We start from the raw sequence: 25,458 nt of genomic DNA on the forward strand, positions 1-25,458 counted from the left end.
ACGTACACCATCAACGTAGTTCATCAGTTTTCTTTTTGGTTTGTTTTTTTTAATTTTGTGGTTTTTGTTGTTTTTTTTCCCAGCTACTTCCGGGTACGGTCTGGGTAGACTATTCGGCGCCCAGGCCGTGAAAGTGGGTTTTCTCGGGTACCCTGTTTCCCCCCACAGCAAAACCTCTGGCATCGGACCTGTAGGTCCCAGCCTCATTCTGAAAAGGGCCGTTTACCCAGTCAAGGGTATCTAATCAATTACAGTAAATTTTAAAAACCAATTCGCCAGTCGCCAGGGTTCTCCATCCTCGAGCCAAGGTCTGGCTCACTTCACTTTCGCTGCTTTCTTCCAGTTCTCCCGTCCTTCCTCTCACTCACAAATATTTTTGAAATGTTAAAAATAAAGTAAAAATTCCATGGATTTTTTAAAACATTTCTCACGTAAGGGGACGAAGAGGAACTACAAAGTTCCTGAACACCCCAGTTTGAGAGAGAACTCTTCTGATTTCTCTCTCTCTCTAAACTGAACCCCTGCCACGTTAGTTTAGTTTTAGTTTAAACACTCCCATTTTGCAACTTCTTTCTACACCTCTGATACCTTCACTTCCATGCTCCAGAAGGGCTTCCCTAAAACTGTAATATGAACACAAAAGAGGTAGCAAAACATGTAGAGGATTGTGAAGTCATAAAAATTGTTTGTATTACAAATAGTTTAGACAATATACAGTAATTCGCTATCACTGTATTTGTATTTATTTATTTATTGCCGGACAATCGTCAAAAATGAATTGCTTTCAAAATAGGCTTAGCAAAAAAAGAAAATTTGAGAATTCGTGCTCTAGAATTTAGATTTTGCATTTTATAAGTAAGAATAGATCACTTATACTTTGATGGTGGATGCGAAAATATACATGCATGACGCCATATCCACTGTTCTCCAGAACCATATTTGACATTTGTACAGTTCTATAGCACGTATAAGTCGGTCTTTGCGAAAGTAATTACATGTGTAGTTTCTTCGGTCAATATTGGCATTATAAAGTTCAAAATAATTTCTGCAAACAGCTGTATCGTTATTTAAAGGTGAACAAACCATTTAGCGACTACACTTTTAGTGTTCATAGCAAAAAATTCGAGTAGGCCTAAAACTTAACAGTAATAACGTTAATATAGTGAGGCCCTAATTTACTAGACTAAACTGTAATACCAATACTGGTAGTAATTTCGAATAAAAGTACTATTAAACTTGGATGTTAGATCTAGATATCTCGTATCAATGTGAAATTAGGCGTTTAGGTTTTAGCAACACTAGATTAGAACTAGTAGTAATACTAATATTAGTAATCATACTATAATGAAGCTCTTGCTTATATGATACTGGAAAAAAACATTTTTATTACATGATGTGCAACCCACAACTTCGCAAAGTTTCATCCTGTGTGCATGTAGCTTTGGAATAGGGCTCACGATTTTACTGTTTTGCATCCGTTTCTAGTCACGGAGAACTTTATTTTCTCCATTTTTAGGGTGCAGATATGACGATATTAATACATTATAATCGGATATGTAAATATAATAGTACTATCTATTGTATGTCCATGAAAATACTTCGCAGGATATGGATGGATCCTCACCAAATTTGCTATGGAGATCCATTAGGTCCATGACAAAATATACATTTTTAATTTTTCCTTTTTTCTAGTTTTATGAGTGTTTTCAGGTTTTGTTTACCACTATTTCGCCCCTGTTGATGGATTTTTGCCAAATTTGGCATGAAGGTTTTTTGGGTCCGTAAGGAAATACTTGCAAATTTACGGTTTCGCATTTTCTGATTTGCTGTTTCTTTCGTTATTTTGGATTTTTTTAAAACTATACATAAAGGACACAACTTTTCATATCCTAAGATAAAATTTCATTAATTATGAAGTTACCTAACTTCCGTCCAGGGTAGGGGTACTCCAGCTAGTATTACTAAAAAATATATTAGCCGTAAGATTTTGCTGCCAATGTTTCTTCATCCGACAAAACGTCAGACTAGTTACATAGATTAGTATTATAATAAGTAATATTATGACTAATAGCAATAGGCTAATTACATCTATAATATATCCAATGGGATTCTGTAAAGTACAAAAGATTATAGTTACGATACATGGCTAAGCCTACTTAAATGTACTTTTACGTATTTCAAGCTCAAGATGTTTGTAAAACTCTTACTTCATTGTAATTTAGTAAATGAAAAAGATGTAACGCTAATAGATTCAACAAAAAGGCCCGGCATGGGCAGCTGGTTAAGGTACTTGACTCGTAATCCGAGGGCTGCAGGTTCAAATCCTCGTCACACCAAACATGCTGGCCCTTTCAGCTGTGAGAGCGTTATAATGTTACAATCAATCCCACTATTCGTTGCTAAAAGAGTAGCCCAAATGTTGGCGCTGGGTAGTGATTACTAGCTGCCTTTCCTCTAGTCTTACACCACTAAATCAGGGACGGCAAGCACAGATAGCCCTCGTGTAGCTTTGCGTGAAATTAAAAAAAAAAACTTCAACAAAAAATTAATTAGTCATTATTGAAATACATTTATGAACTGAGGTGGAAACCTACATTGCGATAAGCATGTGGGGTTTATAAAGTAATAACTGATACAGGTATTACTTATTAGTGGATTATAGCAACTACACACTCTTCCCGCTAAGCTTTAAAGCACCACGAAGAGTACGGATAATGTGTATAGTTTAAAACTTGGTTTCAATTTATACATAAGTGCTGTGGTAATATACATGAAATCAGTATCATTGAAATGTTGCAAATAAGTGTAGTAAACGTTACAGACCTTGTACTGCATTACAAGTTAATGTTACGCCATTGTGGATTTTTTTTTTTTTTTTGTACCACTCTTATACAGGATTTAATTCAATAAAAAGTTTTTTATTATATCTTAATGAACGATTGACGACACAACAAGCGTATGACATTGTTAATAGTTGTTAAGCTGCCTTCCCTTCCAGGATGACACGAAGATAGAAATAGCTAATTGTAATATGATGTCACACGCACTCCAGTTTATTAAACTTCGTGGGTTCGAATTCATATTTATATCAGTGATACTGATGTTCCATATTTCTTTACAGATTAGAACTTTTTTTACAAGTGTTTGAATTTTTGTATTTCTAGCAGATGTAATGATATAACCCAAATTAAAATTTTATCTTGTTTTGCCATTCTGTTCATAAAAAGTCAATCAGTTTGAAACTCAGTCCTCCAGTTATCCAATATTATGTCGATTTTGTGATTAATAACGAGAAAAAAACAACAAAAAGGGAAATTAAGCGTAGTCAGGCATGTGAAATAAAAACAACAGAAAAGGGAAATTAAGCGTAGTCAGGCATGTGAAATAAAAACAACAGAAAAGCAAATTAAGCGTAGTCAGGCATGTGAAATAAAAACAACAGAAAAGGAAATTAAGCGTAGTCAGGCATGTGAAATAAAAACAACAGAAAGGGAAATTAAGCGTAGTCAGGCATGTGAAATAAAACAACAGAAAGGGAAATTAAGCGTAGTCAGGCATGTGAAATAACTACAGTGGATGAATATGAAAAAGAAGGAAACGCTTCCAAGTGACTCCATTCAAATCAATCCATGAAAATGCTTCCAGTTATCTTACCCCACAGACCTATTAAAGGCCTTAAATAATAATTCATTCCGCCTATTTCGGATCGCCACACCGATTGTAGTAAGGTAGATGGCGGATAATTATTCGATTAACAATTTTATTTAGTATTAAAGTATGCATTGATAGTCCTCTGTGTTAATAAACTATTAATAAGCTTACAGTAACTGAAAAAATAAAAAAATTTCTCTTATTTCTTGATCTGATTTCAAATAATGTACACAATACATACATGAAACGAATACTTTGTTTTACGTCTCACCGAAATTGTGTAACATATAAACATATTTGTAAAATGACGTAGACTCAGTGGCTACTTTATTAGGTACACGTGCTCTTTAACGCAAATAGCCAAACAGCAAATCATGTGGCTACAACTCAATATATAAAGCATGCAGACATGGTCAACAGGTTCAGTTGTTGTTCGACCGAACATTAGAATGAGGAAGATGCATGATCTAAGCGACTTTGACCGTGGAATGATCGTTAGTGCCAGACGTGGTGGTTCCAGCATCTCAGAAACTGGTGACCTCCTGGGACTTTCATGCACTACACTCTCTAAGAGTTTAGAGAGAATGGTAATAAAAACAAAAAACATCCAATGAGCGCCAATTCTGTGGGCAAAGACACCTTGTTAATGAGAGATGTCAGAGGAAAATGGTCAAACTCGTACAAGCTGACAAGAAGGCCATAAATACTCAAATAATCACTATTTACAATAGTGGTGTACAAAAGGGCATCTCTGAAAGCACAACCCATTGAACCTTGAAGCGGATAGGCTACAGCAGCAGAAGACCACACCGGGTTTCACTCCTGTCAGCTAAGAACAGGAAGATGAAGCTACAGCGGGCACAAGATCGCCAAAACTTGATGGTTGAAGGTTGGAAAAACATAGCCTAGTCTAATGAATCTTGATTTCTGCTGTGACATGCAGATGGTAGGGTCAGAATTTGGCGTAAACAGTATGCCTTGTATCAATAGTACAGGCAGTTGATGGTGGTGTAATGGTGTGGGGAATAGTTTCTTGGCATAGGCCCCTTAATACTAACTGAACATCAGTTGAATGCCACAGCTTACCTGAGCATTGTTACTGGCCACATCCCTTTATGGTCACAGTCTAACCGTTTTCCGATGAATACTTCCAACAGGGTAATGCGCCATGTCAGAAATCACGCATCATCTCAAGCTGATTCCATGAACACGGCAATGACTTCAGTGTACTTTAATGGCCTGCACAGTTTCCAGTTTTCAAAAAAACAGAGCACGTTTAGAGTGATGTGGAGTCAGCATGGACCAAAATCCCTAAGGAATATTTACAACACCTTGTTGAACCCATGTTGCGAAGAACTCAGACTGTTATGGAGGCAAAAGAGGATCCTACCTGGTACTAGATTGGTATACCTGGTAAAGTGGCCACTGAGTGTATGTTAAGTAATATATAATTTAAGACAAAATTGTATTTTTATTCAGTCACATAATATGCAATACTTCTTTATATCGATTTATCATAAGCATTATGGTTTGTTTAAGCATGGACAGTAGCAGTTGTCAATATGTGATAGTCCCTTTTGCGGTTTCTTTGTAGTAAATGTGCCCGTTTTTCTTCGAGGAAATGTCGGTTTCGGTTGTTCCTGTTTTTTATCTTTTACCCCTGTTGGTTTAGGAAAAGGAACAAAAGTTCGTCGTCTAACAGGGGGGAGGACTGGCAACGGAGGCCTCTTGAATAAGTTTAAATTGTAAAGATCTGGTGCTTTCGAACAATCGAAGTTAAACCACCAATCACAAACAAAATATCGCTGGTTGAAAACAGTCCCATTAGCACAAAGAAAACTGGCGTTTCTTGCATCGGGAAAACACACGTGGTAGATCTGAAAAGTAAGATAATAATAATAATCTGTTTCTCTTTTTCTTCTTTCATTTATCAAGATAAATGCACCAAGATGTAAGAATTAGTTACCTAGGAAACATAAATAAAACTTTTACTGTTCACATTTAATTAAAAATCGTTTCATATCTGCAATGAAATGGGGTAACGTAGACTAACCTAAATTTTTACATATAACACTTATGTTTGAACACAGTTAGCAGAATGAATTAATATTAGCGACATTGTCGTATTTCAAGATATTTAAAAGTATTTAAAGTTTAACATTTTTAATTTTCTATCATAATTTCAGCGTTTCGCTTGCAAAAATAATCTAAATTTGCATATAGAAATTTCTCTATTTCTGTATTAAAATGTTACCTAACAACTAAAACACCATAAACTACAATGAAAAAAACATGGTCTTCTAGTGTAATTATGTTCCCAGTCTTAGACGTGTCTATATAAATATAATAGTACTGTCTGTTGTATGTTCACGTAGCTACTTCGCGGGCTGCGGGTGTATCAATACCAAAATTGGTATAATGGTTCATTGAATCCATGGGAAGAAATATACAAGTATGAAGTTTGGCAATTTTTATGGGCATTTTCTCGTTTTTACCGCTACCTCACCTCCTGCTAACGAATCTTTCATAATTTAGTACGAAGATTTGTTGAGTCCATGGGGAGATACACACATTTTGTGTTTTGTGGTGTTATTGGCATGTTTGCATTTTTTACAATTACATATAAGGGAAGCAATTTTTCGTTTTCTAAGATAACCTTTCATCAATGGTGAATTTACACAAATTCCGTCCACGGGACGGATACTCCAGCTAGTTTGTGATAGATTACGTTTTTTTTTTTGTTATTTCCTATGCGTAAAAATCAATCCAGGAACATCTCTCCCCTGCTGAAAAAAACACACAAAAAACCGTTGTAGCCGCATTTAATTATGTCCTCAATTTTACATTTATTTGCAATATCTATAGTTATTTTTGCTGTCACTGCTTAAGTGTAAAAATCAATCTAAGAACGTTTCTCTCACGCTGTTCTTTGATGGCACGAATTGTTCACTATTGTCTTTGCTGCCTCGATATGAGACGTAATCAAACTGATGGTCTTTTAAAGGAAAAGTTCGAAATATTATAACAACTGAAGCACTCCCTTGTTAATATGATGTGTTACGTACCTTTATATAATTAAAAGGTTACATTGCACTCAACATGCGAAGTTTTAGTAAAAATTATTGTATAACTTACAAAGTGTTTTTCCTCGTATGATAAAAGCAGGTTAATCAGCCTAAACAAGTTATTGGAGCTACTAGTGGGCAGTAATACTTTTTGTGATATTAATAATACGACACTAATCGACATCACAAAAGTGTCAGTATTTTTCATGAACATGGAGATCTGGTTTCACGTTTTTATCGTTGTTGGTTTTTTTCCGGAAAGAAACAATCAGAATTTCAATAAAATTTGTTTTAAACTATTGTTGAGTAAATGAAAATGAATTTGGTATCGGCTATGGTCTTGAATCTAGAGTTGTAGTTACAGAGCGCTTGCGTAAACCCTCGGGTTCTAGGGGCTTTTATTTCATTTCTAACAAGACTTCTTGAAACTGTTTTTCTAACATCAAGGTTGATAGAGGAAGGTGCTATAAGTATCTATACGTCACTGAATATTACTTCATGTTCATCGTCATCTTACTCCTCAAAAAAAGAAAGACCTAGCTTTCTCGTTGTACAAATATATGCTTATAGGTTAGGGTTACATTTAGTTTCTCAATACAATAGTAGTTTCAATTATTATACCGTTTACAGTCATCAGTGTTAACGAGAATCGTAAAGATATTTTAAAAAAAGCTTTATAAAGTTTGAATGACTCTTTAAAATGTGCAACTATTAAAATATCCACCTAGATTTTGAACTATGTGTTCTCAGATAATAAATATAAACATAAATATGATTTCAATGGCGGATACACAATCCCTATAAAACTGTCCACTTGTGGAATTGACTGTCACTCATAGCACACGCTCACAGATGAAAATGAGGAGCGTTCTCAGTGATATATCACATTTAACTTTGGAGATTTGGTACCGCAGCCTACTATACTAACAATTCTGTTACGCCTGCCTGTTTAAAAATACAAAAACAAGTGCCTGAAGTGTGTTTGGAAATACATATCGCATTTATTTATTTATTTTATTTGAAGAAAAATTGTTTTATTTTTAATTCATACTGAAAGAAAAAACTGTGGGATTACAGAAAAAAAATCGATTTTTGATAATCAGTTCGTATATTTAAATATCCTTTTATTTTTTGTGTAACACAGGTAAGCAAAGAAATTAACATATAAAAATTATACTGTGTGGTGTTTAAAATCATACTGTTAGTTGATTGTAGCTGAACAATTGGCGTTATGGTTCAGAAATCCGAGATTTTGTGGATTTTCTTTGAGAATTCTTGTGTTTTTTATCACAGTATAGAAGTCAAAAATGCTAACCTAGAGTTGCCAATGCGTCTCACCTGACATCCTGTTTCAACGTCACCAAAATATCCCGCATACTCATAGTCTCTACAGCGGAAGCTAGTTTGGGGCACTTGATTCCATACAGGATAGTCCTTCCCAGCCACTCCTGGAATGCCATCATCCTCAGATATTGTATTTTCATTTCCTTCCGCTTCCTGAACATTTATGAGAATTGTCAATAATTTTTTCAGGTGAGTTAAAATATAAAAAACGGACAAATTACATAGGTCACAAACAAAACTGGAATGTTGAACAATATTGTGATTTTATCTGCAGATGGCGTTATTTTCCATAGCAGTACCACTAATGAAAATTTTCTTTTAAACATTGTGGTTTCAATCTAAAAAAATAAATCAGAAATAATAAAAATTATTTAAAATCGAATTGTTAATGGGCTGCAACACCCTACAGGCAATAGAAGAATGCATAAAAATGGCATAATAATAATTTAAATAATAAACTTACTCAGTATGTTATGCAAATTTAAAATAATGATTAACACTGTAAGAAGCCAAAGATGTGAAATCCGATAATTCGACCTCTTTGAAAAATGAGTAAATTGGAAATAATTTTAGTTAATTGTTTGAACCTACATATATTCGTAACTTCATAAGTGAACCCTGCTATCACAATAGAAAGTCCACAGATTTACAACGCTAAAATCAGGGGTTCGATTCTCCTCGGTGGGCTCAACAAATAGCATAATGTAGCTTTCTTATAAGAAAATACACACAACTTCATAACTGAGTTTCTCTATAAGTTAGTGTCCCTTTTTCAACGGGTCAAAGGCTATGTCATTGTGTTTATTGACTTAAAATTTTATTGAACTACTGTTATATGAATTAACGTCAATAAGTTTGGTATTAAATTATATATTATAATTCAAGTTTTAATATTACACATTATTGAATTTCTTATTTTAAAAAAAGCGTTTAAAACCCCCATCTAAATATTGATTTTTTTGTGCACCACGTTTTATGTTGAATGCAGCACTGGTTCAAATTAAATGTTTGTAATGTCAAAATACAAAGTCTATAGTTTTGTACGAATTAGAAACTAACAAGGTAGAATATAAAATAAGTATCTTCTATCTTTTTCATTTGCTGAGAGAACCTGTATGACCTTGTAGTTAAGGCGCTCGATTCGTAACTTGAGGGTCGCTGGTTCAAATCCCCGTCACACCAAACATGTTTGCCCTTTCAGCCGTGGGGACGTTATAATGTTACGGTCAATCACACTATTCGTTGGAAAACGAGTAGCCCAAGAGTTAGCGGTGGGTGGTGATAACTAGCTGCCTTCCCTGTAGTCTTACACTGCTAAACAAATTAATTGCTGAGATATCGTTTTTGTACTCAATCAAACTCATCTCTTTCCATTTTTAGAAACGTCCAATATATATATTTTCTTGTGTATATGACATGCGAAAAACGAATCAAAAGCTCAAAATTGCCCCTTGTGGCCTTCTCAGTCATCTTCATATGGTAAAACGCCATCTCTTTCTTTGAAAACTAGCTTTAAGGACATAGGTTGAGTCTTTAGTCTACTCTAAATACAGCTTAGTTAATAAACTTGATAAATTATAATGAAATTCTATGGTATCGATATGGTAATTTATGATATTTTTGGGTATTCAAATTTAAATATAAAACATCCTTCACGTGCGATATTTTAAAAGGCTTAATTTACGTCAAGCAGCTAGCGAGTACAAAGGATGTAACAAGAAGAAATAATTGCTTTGCTTTACTTCTTCATTTACTGCTCTACGTTTTGGCCCGGCATGGCCAAGCGTGTTAAGGCGTGCGACTCGTAATCTGAGGGTCGCGGGTTCGCACCCCCGTCGCGCCAAACATGCTCGCCCTTTCAGCCGTGGGGGCGTTATAATGTTACGGTCAATCCCACTATTTGTTGGTAAAAGAGTAGCCCAAGAGTTGGCGGTGGGTGGTGATGACTAGCTGTCTTATGCTGCTAAATTAGGGACGGCTAGCACAGATAGCCCTCGAATAGCTTTGTGCGAGATTCAAAAACAAACAAACAAAGGCTCTACGTTTTAAGAAAAATAAGTTTCATAATTTGTTTGTAAGTAGTAATAACTATATACATTTAGAATGTAAAATAATTGAAATGTGACTGTATTTTACAAAATACTCGTCCATTAAAACACAGCCAATACAGGTCACTTTGTAAAGACTGAATGACAGTCATATTTTTGTATACGGTAACAGGGGTGCAAGTGCGTCACATCATTGTAACTTTTATGTTATTAGCCAGACACGACTGGAATGTGAATATAATAAATATCTAGAAATGCATAATGTTATGAGATTCAAACTATTTATGTTAAACATTTGTGTTTTCGTGTTATAATCTGTGCCATTTCAGAACAAAAAAACGTAATTTATATTGATTTCCTTATTTTTTTATAGTGGTTACGAGGTCAGTCAAATTGACAGACCTCTTACAGTTAGGGCAGAGAGAAATTATAAGGTTTCACTAAAACGTTTGAAATGTATTTATGAGGTTTTTAAAATTATGCAAATAATACTTGAGGTATGGGGACGAAGAATAATTTTTGTAATCATGATACGAAAATCACATCGCATTCAAAGTAGTAACAAAAAACAGTCTTGATATTTTCAGAAACAAATCTTTAGTAAAATACTTTATTAAAAAGTCTGAGTTTTTGTGTTCAAAAGACTTGGGATCATTACTAAGAGCCTGCTAATTTTTTCTAAGATACACTTGTAGAATTAAAAGTTATAGTAGAAATACTTAATGTGTGCAAATGCGTATACGAGCTCGTCGCGAAATGTTTATATCTTAGAAATATACATTAAGTATCTCAGATACGTAAGAGAAGCGAAAGCAAAATTCTCATTTTGACTTATTAGTCTACTGCCATGAAGTTTGCTCATTTTTTTTAATATTAGCACAGTTTACTACTTCTTCTTCTTCATGTGTCAAATCTGCGGCAGATATCGACGACCATGGCATGCCAGACTTCTCTGTTGTCAATCCTCCTTATCAACTGGTCTCTTTCTTACTACTACAGAAGGTTAATACCAATTTATAGTTCCTACAGATGACTTTAGAATGTCATGACACGGGTGACGTGTTTAATGCCTATATGTTTTTCTTTTGCAGTCAGCTCTTGCTATCCATAATTTTGACAAATCTTGAGCTACTCTAATTGAAAAGTGGGATTTGGCCGAGTCTCCTCAAATGCGCCCTGAATCAAAATGTGGAACGTGTTTGTTTGTTTTTGCAGCAACAGAATGTGAACATTAGACCTTCAAATCTACAATTTAGCACACTAACCACACCTGTCCCGACCTTTATAAATGTAGCAAGCAAAGTTCTTTACTTGGATATTCAAGTATTTGTCAAAGAATACATTCAGGACAGTATACCACTAGTAATAAGTATTACTTATAACAGAAGAATATTCCTTACCTGGGAAGTCACTGTGTTGCTGGTCAAGGGCACTGTATTACATGGAAAAATAATTAAATTTGGGTTATGAATGTGATTAAATAACAAATAACTTTCCTAAACAAAATCAGTTTCACATATAACATATCATAAATTTAGTTCATGTTCAAATTATAACTCAAAATATTGTCTTTGAATTGAAATGTTAAAGAAAAATGAGATTATTTTTAAATAAATAAGCTCCTCCTAGTGGCACAGTGGTATGTCTGTCGCTAGAAACCTGGTTTCTACATTCCTGGTGGATGGAGCACAGATAGCTCTTTGTGTAGCTTTGTGTTTAATGACAGCAACCAACCAACTGACTGAATAAATGAACAGATATTCAGTTATTTTCTAAACAAAAACGTAGCATATAAATAGAGTTCATAGTAAACATATTTAAAATAACTAGTAAATAAATAAATTTAAACAAACATAAAAATCATTACTATGTAAGATGAATTGTACTTTTAAGAGTTTCCACAACCGACTTTAAAATGGTATGATGTAACAGCAGACATGTTTAACACCTATATGTATTCGGTTCCCAGCGAAATCCTAACCATTGAACAATACAATACCCCATGATTGATTTATGACAGAGGAAGTACGTTGGTTTGAAGTTAAGCACAGACACACCGTTATTCCACTGGGGAACATTTTATAACAAGATTGCTAAACGATTTAAAAACCAAAGGGCAGCATTTAAAAGAAGTGAGGCTTTACTGTTCTCGTAAAATCTCAAATAACAGTGCGCTTTGGAGGACAGTTACTTCAAAACTACACATCAGACAATTTTCCAACAATGTCTTTATTCGTAAAATGCTTTAAAGTGCAATGAAGGTGGATATATCTGATAGCTAAGTAAAAAAAAAAGTAGAGGGCTCACAACTTTTGAGCCACACCTTAAAATCGATGACTGTTTCTATGAGGAAGATGTAAAAGTGGCCGAAGCCACAGCAATCCTTGTAGAACGTATTGTTTTCAAATTCCTTTTGCATCTCCAATGAATGTTTTTATCTTTGGTCGGCCTAAAAGTGATCTTGAAAGCTGACATTCACATAAGTGGAGAATCTGTGGAAATTCTGTCAAGAAATGTAGCTTAAGTTTGGCCTTATTACTATTAGCGAAAGCTTACTACAGTAGAAATTACGATACCAGCTAATTGTTAGTAGTCATAGCCATCGAAATGAGAATACAAAACAATGAAAGAAATAGCTTCAAGAGTAAAACGTCCTTACAGAGCTCGATTAATCTGAATAAAATGTAAAATTTTAAAGTAATCAAGCTATAGTAATTCAATTATATATAAATTAAATTATCACAGTAAAACTATGCGATCAAACAAGACATACAAATACAATAGAAGACAACACACGAACTTACATACAATGATCACCCACAAAAAGCTCTTTCCGGCCATTTTGATCCACAACGGTACTTTGGTAGTGGTTAAGCCTTCCTGTTTTAAAGTAAAAATAATAACACGGGATTATGCAGATAACTTTCTGAACAGCCTTTAAACTTTCGAATGAAGCTTATTTTGTAACACTTTTTATGTCAATAACGCATAGAGCACAAGCTTACCTATAATTTTTAAATAGGTCAGGTGCACACGAGGCGAATATTGGAGGGTAAGTATAATTTGGGTAAAATTAATTATGTGTTTCCAGTCCCACAGCGCGTAGAATCACCTGGCCTCAATTTATATATATACATATATAATTTCAAGTCCTTTTCACACTGTTGACGTATGTTATTTTTTTTTACCCGATAACTATATGTACTGTCATCCTAAAAACTCTTCACCGTCGGTTCCCTTCTCAAATGTAGTTCGTCAAGCAAATCAATTGAGGTAGACTTTCATAAGCTCGTATGTAGAAAACTTTCATAAGCTCGTATGTAGAAAACTTTCATAAGCTCGTATGTAGAAATGAGGTTTTTAAAGCTGTTAAAATATTCACCAAAAATTATCAAACTCATCTGTCAGTCAAAGTATACACTAGTGTTCAAAGTCTATTTTTCCATAACTTATCGGTTTGTAACTAAGCACAAAGCTACACAAGAGGCTGTCTGTGCTGTGCCAATCATCAGTATCGAAACCTGGATTCTAGCATTGTAAATCTTCAGACACACCGCTGTACCATTGGAGGACTTTTTCAATAGTATATGAAAACGACGTTTTTATGCATTATTTTCAGTTCACTGTCTGATGCTTTGAATTATATATATATATATATATATTGTTATTGAGACTAGGTAAGTCAGTATGACCACATTTGTAGAAGGGGACCTAAAATATGAAACATGTTATACTTCGGAATTACTTGCGCCTAATGAAAATACTGTACATTTTTAAAACAAAACAAGTCTATGGTCAGTTGTAAGTTAACTTAAACTTTACCCCAACTCTCAACATCATTCGTTTGTAGAACCACATAAAACGAAAAAAAAATTGTCAAAACCCGAGCGCTTTTGATAGGTAGGCCTGACTTCGTCATTGACTGGAGCATCATTCAGCCTTTGCCCCTGACAAAATATTAGTAGTAGACATTAGTGCCTATAGTTGTTGTACTTAGTACAATTGGCCTGTCTCTTTAAAGTTTGTAACGTAGAAATAGAAGTTAGAATTCAAACATTTTAACACTGATAACATAGTAATATATGACTAGCGTGCATTTTCTTTTTTTTTCAAATTACTGTGAGCTGAAATAAATACTAACAATCAGGATAATTTTGAAATTAAAAACACAAACCACAAACATCATGAGTTAAACAAGGACGACTCTGGAAGAATGAAGGAAAACGTTGTCGTCCTACCACTAAGCCTATTTTATTTAAAAAAAAAACAACAACAACTTGAAATTAGTCTCAGTTGGATGTTGTTCTGTTTGTATCTTTTATAACTTGTTTACAGTCATAATGTTTTAATCGCATTTTAGCCTACAAAAATACTGAGCTGGCATATTGCCTAGGGTTTAAAAAGTTCAAGCACAAGTAAACACTTTGAAATAAACTGTGATTCACAAACAACCTAAAAGCTAATCACAAAAGAGGCGAAAATTGGTATACACACATTAATTCATTATATATTCTTCTATACTTACGACTAGTTTCACAATATGATATTCCAAGCACGCTCCAATATAAATTTTTCACGTGTACTAAATATCCTGTATTATATGTATATATCTACGAATACAGAAAAAGAATACATTCTATGTATCATCAAGGTTTTTAGTCTTTATCGTAATACATTTGTTTCATAGTTAGTGTGTCATGGTTACTTTTGACACGAGTGTTTAGGAATTTTATGAGAAATCTTTTGAGAAAATTATCTTTTACAAAATAATTTGCATGAAACTTTCCGCGATCTTTGACCAATGTCCTTGTAGCAGAACTAAAAACCCCGCCCCCAGTACTAAACATTGCTCTATACTATTAAGATTTCTTATGATACCGCCTCTCATCTGCATCTGGTGCTTACGTACTGATGAAAAAAAACAACCTCTGCAACCTCTTTCTTCTGTTGGTTTTCTACAACTTTCACTTCTTTGCATTAATTTTATTATATTTTTTATTTGCTTAGGACCCGTGAAGAAGATACTGGATGCCATACAACAACTGAGATTCCAATGAAAAACAAAACAGATAGTGTGAGTTAAGCATTGTCAGGAGGGTAAAGTAATTGCAGTGGATAAAAAAAAAAGAAGGAAACATTCCCTATTAGAAATATCTGTAAAAACATTTCCTTCACCCTTGACTCTTACCTAGCTAGCTTTATTACCTGCAGGTAAGAGTGTTATAATCGTTAAACAGTTACTTCGAATTTTTATGTCCAGCTGTACAAGGAATAAGTTATCGTATACAAAGCGTTTTTGTTGCACATGGCGTTTTGACATGGTACTTGAGTATAATTTTTTTGTACAGGTTATGTATTACAGTATAGATAAATAATGTGACAAATAATGAAATACAAATAACTTAACCTAAACGTTAATTCAAACTGCCCCTGACGAACACTTTAATTTAGTCAACATTTTATTTCAATTTTATCCTAATAAAGACAAAGTTAAACGTTAATTCAAACTGCCCCTGACGAACACTTTAATTTAGTCAACATTTTATTTCAATCTGATCCTAATAAAGACAAAGTTAAACGTTAATTTAAGTTGTCTTTAATTAGGAGTAGAGACAAAGTTAATTCAGGCTTCCACTAATGAAGAGCGGTGTTTAGTCGAAGCGATAGCTAAGTGCTTCTCCTGGTAAAGATTGGCATTCAGTTAAAATATTATTTCGGACTGTCTCTCATGAAGACTGAGGTTTTGAATTTGCTGCCTTTGAGTAGGACACGTAGATTAGGCTAAATAACTTTACCCTGCCTTCTCTGAATACTGTGGTTTAGTCAAAATTAATTTGATATTACACCTGACACAGACCAAAGTTTGTTTAAAGTATTTCTTCAGACTGTCTTCGGTGAAGACTAAATTTTATTTGAAGCAATGATTGTAGCTTTGATGAACACTACATCTTAGTACTGGCATATCCAGGTGGTAACCACGTTTGACTCGCAATCTGTTGTTTGCGGGTTCGAATCTCACATTCTATCAAACATTATTGCCTTTTCAGCCGTGTAAGCGTTATAAGATTATGGACAATCCCACTATTCATTGGTAAAAGAGTAACCAAAAAGTTGGTGGTGACGACTAGCTGCCTTCCCTAGAGCCCGGCACGGCCAGGTGGTTAAGGCACTTGAGTCGGAATCCGAGGGTTGCGGCATCGAACCCCTGCCACGCCAAAACATGCTTGCCTTTTCAGCCGTGGGGGCATTATAATGTGACGGTCAATCCCATTATTCTTCAGTGAAAGAGTAGCTCAAGATTTGGCTGTGGGTGGTGATGACTAGCTAAGTTCCTTTTAGACTTACACTGGTAAATTAGGAATGGCAAGCGCAGTTAGCCCTCGTGTTGCTTTGCGCGAAGTTCATTGCAAAGTTCTGTATCTTAGACTAACTTTAATTATCGATTGTTCTTCGTTTAGATTGCTGTTTAGTTGCGACTTTTATTCAGGCTGTTCTAATTAGAATTTTATCACTTACCTAAATCATTTGTTAGATTGTTTTCATCTAAGTTTTATCATAATTAATTCAAGTTGTCTCTGAAAAACATTATCCTCTGCTGAAACAGCAGGAAGTCTACGGACTTACAACGCTAAAATTAGGGGTTCGATTCCCGTTTGATTTGCACAGTAAATAGTCCGTTATGGCTTTGCTATAAGAAAAACAACACACATACACTGATGAATATTAAATTTTAATCAAAACCCTATGTCAATTTGCCTCTAAAGGTTATTATTAAATAAAAATAAAACAATTTTTCAAGTTGCTTTCTATGAAGACTATTTAAAACTTTAAATCAATAACAGTTCCTACCTCTTGATTTCCTTTAATCTAGCTTTGTTAAATTTTTAACAATAAAAAAACTGACTTTTACCAAATATGAACTAGCTTGGTTATAGTGGTTATTTATTGGTTCAGCATAGCCAGGTGGTTAAGGCACTCAACTCGTAATCTGAGGATCGCGGGTTCAGATCCTGGTCAAACCAAGCATGCTTGTCCTTTCAGCCGTGGAGGTGTTATAATGTGACGGTCAATCCCACTATTCGTTATAAAGGAGTATCCCAAGAGTTGGCAGTAGGTAGTGATGACTAGCTGCCTTCCCTCTAGTCTTGCAATGCAAAATTAGGGACGGCGAGCACAGATAACCCTCGAGTAGCTTTTCGCGAAATTCAAACCAAACTAATAAATTTTGTACTTCATTTGAGACATTGTAGAGTTCGAATTACCCTTGTTAAAGATAATAAAATTTAATAAAAACATTAAACAAGCTGCCACTGATGAAGATTTTTGCCCGACCATAATGTTCATATAACTCATATCACACTTGCTGAAAGCTATTCTTTGATTAATACATTGGTTTCAGATTTTAAACTGAAAACAACAGTAATAAAAAAGAAAAATACATGTTTTATGTAGTCAAAATTATTTTTTCTATTACCATCATATCCTCTGTAAGTAAGTTAATATTAAACATTCAAAACAATACCCATTGATAGAAATATGAATAAAGATTGTTTTCATTTATATTAAAACTTCATTTTCTTTAACTAGGCATAACATCCAGAGCCATCTAATGTAATTAAAATTCGATACTTCATTAGAATACCTGAAGCCTGTTTGTCCTCATTTACTAGAATATAAAGTAGTGGTAACCTAGAGTTGAGTTGAAGCACATTTAGCAAAATAACTTTAAACTTTTGACTTTCAACCTTTCCTTTCATCAATCTTAGAGCGTGGCATTGCATTAACAAATATTTATCTTCTTTTTTATTCTGCAGGTGTCTCTCGTCAAATGCTATTCATTTTACAGACTGAAAATAAAGCGATTGGTAAACTTAATGTTCAAGTGTCGACTTGGTTAAAGTATGGTTAAAGCAGGAGAACTGCGCAAAATAGACATATTTTGTTTAATTCAAAAGAATAGGAACATCAAAGACACACAGTACTGACAAACACGACATAATAGCATTTTAAATAATTCAAGATTTAAAGAAAAAAAGGTTCTTTATAAGAGTGATCCTTCACACTACAGCAGGCCTGGCATTGCCAGGTGGTTAAGGCACTCGATTCGTAATTCGAGAGTCGCGAGTTCAAATTTTCATCACACCAAACATGCTCGCCTTTTCAGCCGTGAGGGCGTTATAATTTGACTGTCAATCCCACCACTCGTTGGTAAAATAGTAGCCCAAGAATTGGCGGTGGGTAGTGATGACTAGCTGCCTTCCCTCTAGTCTTACACTGCTAAATTAGGGACAGCTAGCGCAGATAGCTCTCGTGTAGCTTTGCACGAAATTCAAAACAAACCAAAACACACTATAGTATTCACTAGAAATGCTGAAATCAAAAAGAAAAGCATTTCCTATATATTTAGTGTCGGTTACATGATTACAAGTATTAAATAGTATAAAGGTATATTCAGAGAACTCATGAGGACGAAACGGGGACCGTTCCCCCAATATTCCATATATCAGCATAAATATATTTTCTCTGAATTCTGTCGGTAAATGTATATGTCTTTATTTCGGGGAAGGGGAGTCTCTGAAGAAAACAATCTTTTGTCACAAGGAGTTTTTAGGCAAACAACGATTTAGCTGAGAAAAATTGGATAGTTGTCTAGTAAGATGTGGTAGAATTCCTAATTGGATCATTTAAATGTACTATGTAAATAAAGCAACAATAGAAATACAACACCTTCGCTCAGCAGAGCCCATTCGGCTACACACCCCTCTCCCAAAATTTTCCCCGTTTATTATATCACTTGTACATTTGTTATCAGTTTGTAAAGTTGAACAAGCAAGCAAGTTGCTGCAACGTCTAACAGTACAGAATGAAACCTGTGATATAAAATTATAAAACGTTTGCTCTGCCCCTCACCGGTATCGAAACCGGGATTCTAACCTTGGAAGTCTGCAGACATGTTGTTTTGCCACTGGGGTCATAAATAAATAGAAACAAATGAGTACGCGTGTATTTTTTATAGCAAAGCTACATTGGGCTATCTGCTGAATCCATCGAGGGGAATCGAACGCCTGATTTCAGCGTTATAAATCCGTAGACTTACTGTTGTACCAGCGGGAGACAGAAATAAACGAATAATTAAATACTTTGTCACATTGAAAAGTTTGTTTGTTTTTTGTAACCTTGATCGTATAAAATTCGTTGCATTACTGTTAAAAAAATGGTTTCATTGCCCCGTTGCCATAAAACGTGCTTCGCACATTGAGGTCGTGAGTATGGTGTAAGAGTGACTGTCAAACCTCACTATTCAGTCAAACAGGAACGAACAGTTCAAGTGCTGATGGTGGCTGCTGTCTTTCTCTAGTTTATCAGTTGGAACAGCCATGCGCAGGTAGTCCTTGTGTACCTCTGCCCCAAAATTTTAAATACGAGTGCACGTGTGTGAAAATATTCAAAAGTTACAACAGTGTTAAGATAACCTATGTCTTATTTAATGATTGATAAGTACTCTGTCGCAGCCTATATTTAGCTGATATAACTGAAAAAACAAGTAAACAAATCTTCAAAGTAAACCAATAGCGAAATGAATAATAATATCAAACTCTTACAGACAATACTTGTCTCAAGAATTACATTCTGTACCTAGACCAGTACAACACTTGTCTCAAGAACTACATTCTGTACCTAGACCAGTACAACACTTGTCTCAAGAATTACATTCTGTACCTAGACCAGTACAACACTTGTCTCAAGAACTACATTCTGTACCTAGACCAATACAACATTTACCTCAAGAAACACATTTCGCACACAAACCAATATAATACTAACCTCAAAGACCACATTTCATACCTACACTAACACGAAACTTATTTTTAAAATTATAGTTCGTACTTAATATATTTATTTCAGGAATTAGTTGTCGTATCTAAAACAGCCTGGTATGACCTGGGGATGACTTGGGGCACTCGACTCACGATAGGAAAATCGTGAGTTTTAATTCTATTATCGAACATTCTCGCTCTTTTAGCCGTGGGGACGCTATTAAGTATGATCAATTCCAATTTTCGTTGGTTAAAAAAGCAGCTCAAGAACTGGCGATGGATGGCGTTGATTATATGCCTTCCATTACTCCATTTCCAAATTAGGTAAGAATAAAGAAGATAGCCATCAAGCAGTTTTGCATAAAATTAAACAGAAAACAAACATACCTAAAAGATTTAAAAAAAGGGTAAATAAGACGTTCTGTGGTGGTAGGAAAAAAATATTGGAAAACGCCGTAAAAAATAAAACTGCAATTAAGATTTTGGGAATAAAAACTAATTATTGTTTTGAGAAAGTTCAAAAACTGATAATGAAATTATAGTGTTGGAGACGTAAGTTTGGCAAACACATTCCGCACTTTCAGCTGGAGGCGCGTTAGAAAGTGTAAGTAAACCTCCTTATTTTGTCCACAAGTGGCTATTTCTAACTGGGAGCCTTCCCTCGTTAGTTCAGAACTAGCTAAAGAAAGAATACCACATATAAAACTAAAATGATTCCCGCTTTTTGTTTCAGGAGTGGTTTTGTTTCGAAAGAAAAAACGTAGAAAGGGCTTTAAGTGAAGCGACGTAAGTATATGGATTATTATTTTATACTCTGGAATTATATATTTAGCTCTTAAAGCATTATTTAGAATTCAAAAGAGCTAGTTTGATTTGTTTTAAATTTCGTGCAAGGCTACACGAAGGTCATCTACGCGAGCCATTCTTAATTTAGCAATGATACACTAGAGGAAAGGCACCATTCAACCATCTCCAACTACTGAGCTACTCTTTTACCAACAAATATTGTCACATCACAACGCTCCCACAGATGAAAGGGCGAGCATGTTTGTTGACGAGAATTCGAGTCCTTGACCCTCAGATTACAAGTCGAGTAACCATTAGGCCTTCAAACGAGCTAGATGCAAACAGTAATAATTTAACTTTTGAAATCACTGAGAGAAAATACCTTATTCTTTTTAAGATATGTAGCTTAAAATGTTTTAGAAAGACTTTTAGAAACGTATATAATTTATAACCCAACCAAATCACATGATTACATATATATATATATATATACGCACATGCCGGATTAAAAATGACCCTTACTGTCTGGCGAAAAAACTGTAGGAGTTGTTACTTTTTGTTTTGAATTTCGCGCAAAGCTACACGAGGGCTATCTGCACTAGCCGTTCCTAATTTAGCAGTGTAAGACTAGAGGGAGGGCAGCTAGTCATCACCATCCACCGCCAACTCTTGGGTTACTCTTTTACCTATAAATAATTGGATTGACCATCATATTATATCGTCCCGACGGCTGAAAGGGCGAGCATGTTTGATGCGATGGGGATTCGAACCTGCGACCTTCGGACTACGAGCCGAGTGCCTTACCCACCTGGTGACCACCAATCAAGTCCTATGCACACCATTATTATTGACGTGAACATTCTCACTAATAGTAAGGAGATTCAACATGTTTACGACCTTAATGATCCTGGCAGTCGATAGGTCTAAAGACCAACTGGTAGCATTGCAAAGGAGCCTAATGATCCTGGCAGTCGATAGGTCTAAAGACCAACTGGTAGCATTGCAAAGGAGCCTAATGATCCTGGCAGTCGATAGGTCTAAAGACCAACTGGTAGCATTGCAAAGGAGCCTAATTATCCTGGCAGTCGATAGGTCTAAAGACCAACTAATAGCATTACAAATGAGCCTAATGATCCAACAGTGTTGATGGTCTGAAACATTTCCCCTCACCCAAAAAAGAAAAACAAACCCGGTGACAAACAAGACCAACTAATAGCATTGCAAATTAGCCTAATGATCCAACAGTGTTGATGGTCTGAAACATTTCCCCTCACCCAAAAAAGAAAAACAAACCCGGTGACAAACAAGACCAACTAATAGCATTGCAAATTAGCCTAATGATCCAACAGTGTTGATGGTCTGAAACATTTCCCCTCACCCAAAAAAGAAAAACAAACCCGGTGACGCATATCCGCACATTACCTTGATACATGAGTACCTGAAAAAACATTGAGCAGATGGACTGAAAAACACGAAGAAACATTGGTCACTATGCATCTATGTACTTAACAACCTGCATCTAACCTAAATATAAATGTGTTATATGAAGTCATCGCGCACTTACATGGGACGTATTTAAGAATAATTGTTACGTACACTCGCCGTATGTTTATATGATGCACGTTAAAAATCATTGAATGTATTGTGTTTTTTTTATTTCGCGCAAAGCTTCACGATGGCTATCTGCGCCAGCTATTCCTAATTTAGCAGTGTAAGACTAGAGGGAAGGCAGCTTGTCATCACCACCCACCGCCAACTCTTGAGGTACTTTTTACCAAAGGAAAGTGAGATTAACCGTCAAATTATAACGCCCCCACGGCTGAAAGGGCGAGCATGCTTGGTGTGACGGGGATTCGAGCCCATGATCCTCGGATTAAGAGTCGAGTGCCTTAACCACTTGGCCATACTGAGTCGAAAGGTATACTGATTTAAACAGAAAAATTCAGTCCTAATAATAAATCAGTATAAACGTCAGTTCTGAACAATTGTATTAACAAAACCTGAGGTTTATTGAAAGAGATATATTTATTTTTGTTTTGCTTCTGGCTTTTGTGAGTACTTTGAAAAAAAAAAAATCACTGAACGTTAAGTAATAAAATAATTGGAATTGTTTAGTTTGTATTTAAGCGAAATCTAACAAATAGGCAATTTTCTTTAAAAACTCGTAATTTATAATCAGCCTCATTATTTCATTTAGTTCTATTCGCAAGTAGTGAACCCTGTTCGAGGTCTCGCATGTGACGTCACAAAACTTCCTGTTTCGTTCATTGCTAACATATTGAACGTCAATAATTACTTTCTCTCAACTAGTAACAGTGCATATTAATGTAAGATTCACATGTTTTTAAACTTTGCGACGAGAAATTCTCTTTTAAAAAATAAAATGTGGAGACCGTTTGAATAGATAATGACACTACACGCAAAAAATGTTGAAACGGTGTATATTTATTACTTGCAAAAAAAAACAACTTATTTTTATCACCCATTCGACTCGTCTTCCAGTTTTATTCAATATTTTTAGTTCTCTGACTAGATGTGGTTGAAAACAGGATGGAAGACAAGCCAGTTTCCTGATATGCTTTACTATATTCACATTATTAAGATTATTTAAAGCATTGCATAACAGGAAATTAGAAGACGAATTCGTAATTTTTTACTTAAGACAAGTACAAGCACTTGACATTCAAAGTGTTTAACTTTAGACCGTGTAACATTTTTGGCGTCAGAGCAAGACCTTTACAGATGTCCCACGGGCCATATTAGGCCCTGAAAAGCTTGATTTGTGGCTCGCATTATGATCAGATATTGTGAAAGGAAGCAAACTGTATTTGGGTAAAGGTGTGTCCCAGGCACTTCGCTTGGCAACTTCATCTGAAGTGGCCTAATTGAAGACTACTGTAAGAGAGTGTAACTAATTTCTTTTGTTTGTTTGCTTGTTTGCATTTTCGGTTAAATGCTTTTAAAGAAGTACTATCAAACCAGCCAATGTTTCTTATTGTTAACTGTATATAGTAAATAACTCTACTTCAACAAGTTGATTACATCCAGGCTATGGAGGCTGCATGCACGTATATACACTTCTATTGATAGCACATAAAGGCAAAGGTTAGATGTTTTATAAGTTTGTTTGGTTGTTTTTGAATTTGGCGCAAAGCTACACGAGGGTTATCTGCACTAGCCGTCCCTAATTTAGCAGTGTATGACTAGAGGGAGGGCAGCTAGTCATCACCACCCACCGCCAACTGTTGTGACAGGGCTACTCTTTTACCAACGAAAAGTGTGATTGACCGTGCCATTATAACGCCCCCACGGCTAAAATGGCGAGCATGTTTGGTGTAACAGGGATTCGAAACCGCAACCCTAAGATTACTAGTGTTTTATAAGTTTATCGCTGAGCCTGTATGGGCGACTGTAAGTTTAATGGTTGATATTATATTTTTTCATGGATTTTAGTCTAGTTTTATTTTATTGTAAATTTTTGTTTTCTATTTTTATTTTTAAGTGTTTTTTTTTTGCTACTGGTTTATCAGTTACATTGGCTGAAAAGCGTTATACCACTTCAGATAAAAATATACAAATGAAACGAAATTACTTCAAAACTATATCTGGTATCTGAGTTTTCTTGTGATTCAAACAGCGAAAGTTTACTTTATATAGTTCATAATATTTATATAGATATATATGTATAGAAGAAGTTACGGAAGACAATCTTTATCTCATATAAAGATATCGTTTCGATACGACTGTATACATTAGTCTGTTTTTACACAGATCTGGATGTAAACTTTTGCACCTAACTGTTCACTCTAAACACACTTACCTGTATTTAGTATAAACTTTCGTGGCTATAAGAGCTGTGAGGTATTCAGGGACAGAGGCCTGGATGAGTAGAGGGCTTACCTTGTGTTTGACGATGTCTATAGAACTTGTGTTGGTCCGCTTCTATATAAGCGATTACTGACATATGCATGGGATCATGGTGTATTAACAATAATTTATTAAAGAAACATTTGAAATTTCTGTATATAATTCATACATGAAACCTGTTATTCAGTCAAATGTCCATAGCCTAAGAAGAAAACATACTGACATAAATCGAAGGGGGGAGTAATTTCGTTCTTTCTGTAGGTAACCCACCACACTTCTTGACACACATCCTACACAGATTTGCTACAGCACACTGACCTTTGACACGTTGCAGAGTTTACATGTTCTTGTAGTCTCTGCAGGAAACTGCACGAAGTTTTGACCTCCCACACAGGTAGTGTAAATATACACAAACTTCTTACAGGTCTGTGGATATTTAAATAAATATAAATTAATAATCTTCGAATTTTGTTTGCTTTTAATACATTTAAATAACAAGTTAATATCTTTACAAAATAAACACAGTTTTATTAGTAAGAAGTTATTCACACAGATAACACTATGCAACAAAATTTTTACTTTTTCTTGTTCCTGGACAGAAAGTGTTATTTCCCAATTGCTTATGCCTAAAGTATATGAAAAAGACCTATTTTTCTCTTCAAACCTTGCTTTTGTGACTTGGTAGCGTATAACAAAAATGTGATAGGAGACTATATTTGGGGACTGATACTTGCAAGGGATTTACATTACAGTCGCAAATCTCGAAAAACTAATCACTTCTAAACATTTTTGTATAAGTTTAGTGTAAATATATGTAAATCTTGATTCATATATTGTTTTATTCAGACCTTATGTAATTGAAAATGTGCAAATTTGCCC

The 25,458-nt window shown here is 34.9% G+C and overlaps 1 protein-coding gene across 6 annotated transcripts; it reads right to left on the reverse strand.

Annotated features, from left to right (window-relative positions):
* Window positions 1-3,828: 3,828 nt before the first annotated feature.
* Window positions 3,829-24,780, reverse strand: LOC143250732 (uncharacterized). Of its 6 annotated transcripts, none has more exons than XM_076501675.1 (5): window positions 24,613-24,780; window positions 12,917-12,988; window positions 11,509-11,540; window positions 8,055-8,213; window positions 3,829-5,528 (listed from the first exon to the last, which is right to left on the reverse strand). In XM_076501675.1, exons 1-5 carry the CDS (start codon window positions 24,680-24,682, stop codon window positions 5,175-5,177), a joined length of 687 nt encoding a protein of 228 aa, XP_076357790.1. In that variant the 5' UTR covers window positions 24,683-24,780; the 3' UTR covers window positions 3,829-5,174. The 6 variants fall into 6 exon arrangements, with proteins under 6 accessions (XP_076357790.1, XP_076357795.1, XP_076357792.1 ...); XM_076501680.1 differs by having other exon boundaries at window positions 12,913-12,988; window positions 24,613-24,751; XM_076501677.1 differs by having other exon boundaries at window positions 12,913-12,988; window positions 24,533-24,728.
* Window positions 24,781-25,458: the final 678 nt, after the last annotated feature.

This window comes from Tachypleus tridentatus, chromosome 5 (assembly GCF_004210375.1).
Source record: "Tachypleus tridentatus isolate NWPU-2018 chromosome 5, ASM421037v1, whole genome shotgun sequence".
Lineage (NCBI taxonomy): Eukaryota > Metazoa > Arthropoda > Merostomata > Xiphosura > Limulidae > Tachypleus > Tachypleus tridentatus.